We start from the raw sequence: 1,522 nt of genomic DNA, 5'->3' as shown, positions 1-1,522 counted from the left end.
AATATTTTTGAGAGGTTTTTGATGATGCAGGCCATTATTGCATCTAGAGTCATGCTATTACAGTGTCTTTGATATATTTTAGTGTTTTCCTTTGCATAAGAAAATATACTTGATATATTTGGCTTTTCCTTTGCATAAAATACCATAAAACGGACACCTAAGTCCTAAAGTCACAAATACAAAAAGGAATTGAAAAACCTTGACCCCAGAAAATAAATAAATAACTAATCCTTTTACGATTAGTAATGTTTTGCATAATCCACTGAAATCCGAGGTGTACCTTTCAATATATTCCAGCAGATGGCGCAATCGCTCAAAACAAAATCCTGTAAAAATTCAGCTTTAATTGAGGAAATTTTACAGGCAGCAGCTCAGGTTCAAACCTTGCTGCTGAATGTCAGGCGTTTCCATCACTTTTATAAAGAAGTTCACTGACAGTCTGTAAAGTAAACTGTCCATCAGTTCAGGAGTAACTTTCCTGTAGCTCACAGATGTAGCTTCAGAGGGAGTGGCTTTCAAACACAAGTCAATAAAAAAACACTAATTTATTTGATCAGACATGAAAATGCCACGCTAGAACAGAGATTTTAGAAAACAAGTCCCTCATATCAGTGTAGGTCTGGCCAGGAACGGAGCTTCTGTGGCTGGAGATCCAAGCAGTTTGGGGAGTCTGAAGATAGTTCTTGTTATGCAAGGTGGGTTGGTAACAGGCATGTAGGAGATCCAGGATCCTGCAGCCCCATGAGGCAGAAAACTCCCAACCTGTCATGTAAAGGATTAGATTAGTCCAACAGAAATGACAGGGGTGAATTAAATAAATCTTATAACTCTCCAGTTGGGCTTTGAAATTCAATAACAACCACTCTAAAGCCTACAGGCCAACATGAAAGCCGGCCCCATGTGTGTCGTTACTAACCTGAATTTACCATTCAAGCCAAGTCCAGTTTCTTCTGCGTTTCTGACAGCTTTTCCTGCAGCCGTTTTTTCCTCCAGTCCAGAAACCTCCTCCTCATTCTGTTTGCTTGCCAGCCTGTCAAGAAGCCAACAGCGAAGGAAATCACGAGGCCAACTTGAAGCGTCCTCTCCGAGACGTCTGCCATGTTCACCTCTGTCTGCCAGCTGCGTGTTTGTGTACGAAAATAACGATACAGGAAGTAGAATGTGTGTCCTCTCGCGATAACACACGATAACGTTATCGCGTGGTCTTCGGGTTATTTTTTTCCTCCTGAAGAATTACTTTTAATAATTGAATTAATTTTAATTTCATTGGTTACATTTGTTAGTGTGGTTAAATACATTTTGGTTAAAAAAAAAAAAAAAAAAGACTAAAAGTGTTTATTTTATTATTATTACACATGTATTTTAAAGGAAAAAGGTTTTGTTGTTTTTGTTGTTGTATTTTTGTTGTTTAAACCTTTTAAATTAAGTTTTCGTAATGACAATTTATGTAATGTGGAAATTTAATGCACCCCAAACTAGATTACTATACTGAAGTATAAGGAGCTTATTGTAACAGTCAAGA

At 37.5% G+C, this 1,522-nt stretch overlaps 1 protein-coding gene across 1 annotated transcript; it reads right to left on the bottom strand.

Moving 5' to 3' along the window:
• Window positions 1-526: 526 nt before the first annotated feature.
• Window positions 527-1,111, bottom strand: lnc.lemp (lncRNA encoded micropeptide). The gene is made up of 2 exons (XM_079255274.1): window positions 917-1,111; window positions 527-762 (listed from the first exon to the last, which is right to left on the bottom strand). The coding sequence occupies exon 1, from the start codon at window positions 1,098-1,100 to the stop codon at window positions 930-932; it is 171 nt and encodes a 56-aa protein (XP_079111400.1). The 5' UTR covers window positions 1,101-1,111; the 3' UTR covers window positions 527-762; window positions 917-929.
• Window positions 1,112-1,522: the final 411 nt, after the last annotated feature.

Source organism: Telmatherina bonti, assembly GCF_933228915.1.
Source record: "Telmatherina bonti genome assembly, chromosome: 16".
NCBI lineage: Eukaryota > Metazoa > Chordata > Actinopteri > Atheriniformes > Telmatherinidae > Telmatherina > Telmatherina bonti.
This window is presented reverse-complemented; position numbering and strand designations above follow the sequence as displayed.

Excerpts from the sequence above, each read along its gene's own strand:
- lnc.lemp (XM_079255274.1), bottom strand. The coding sequence starts at position 1,100 with ATGGCAGACGTCTCGGAGAGGACGCTTCAAGTTGGCCTCGTGATTTCC.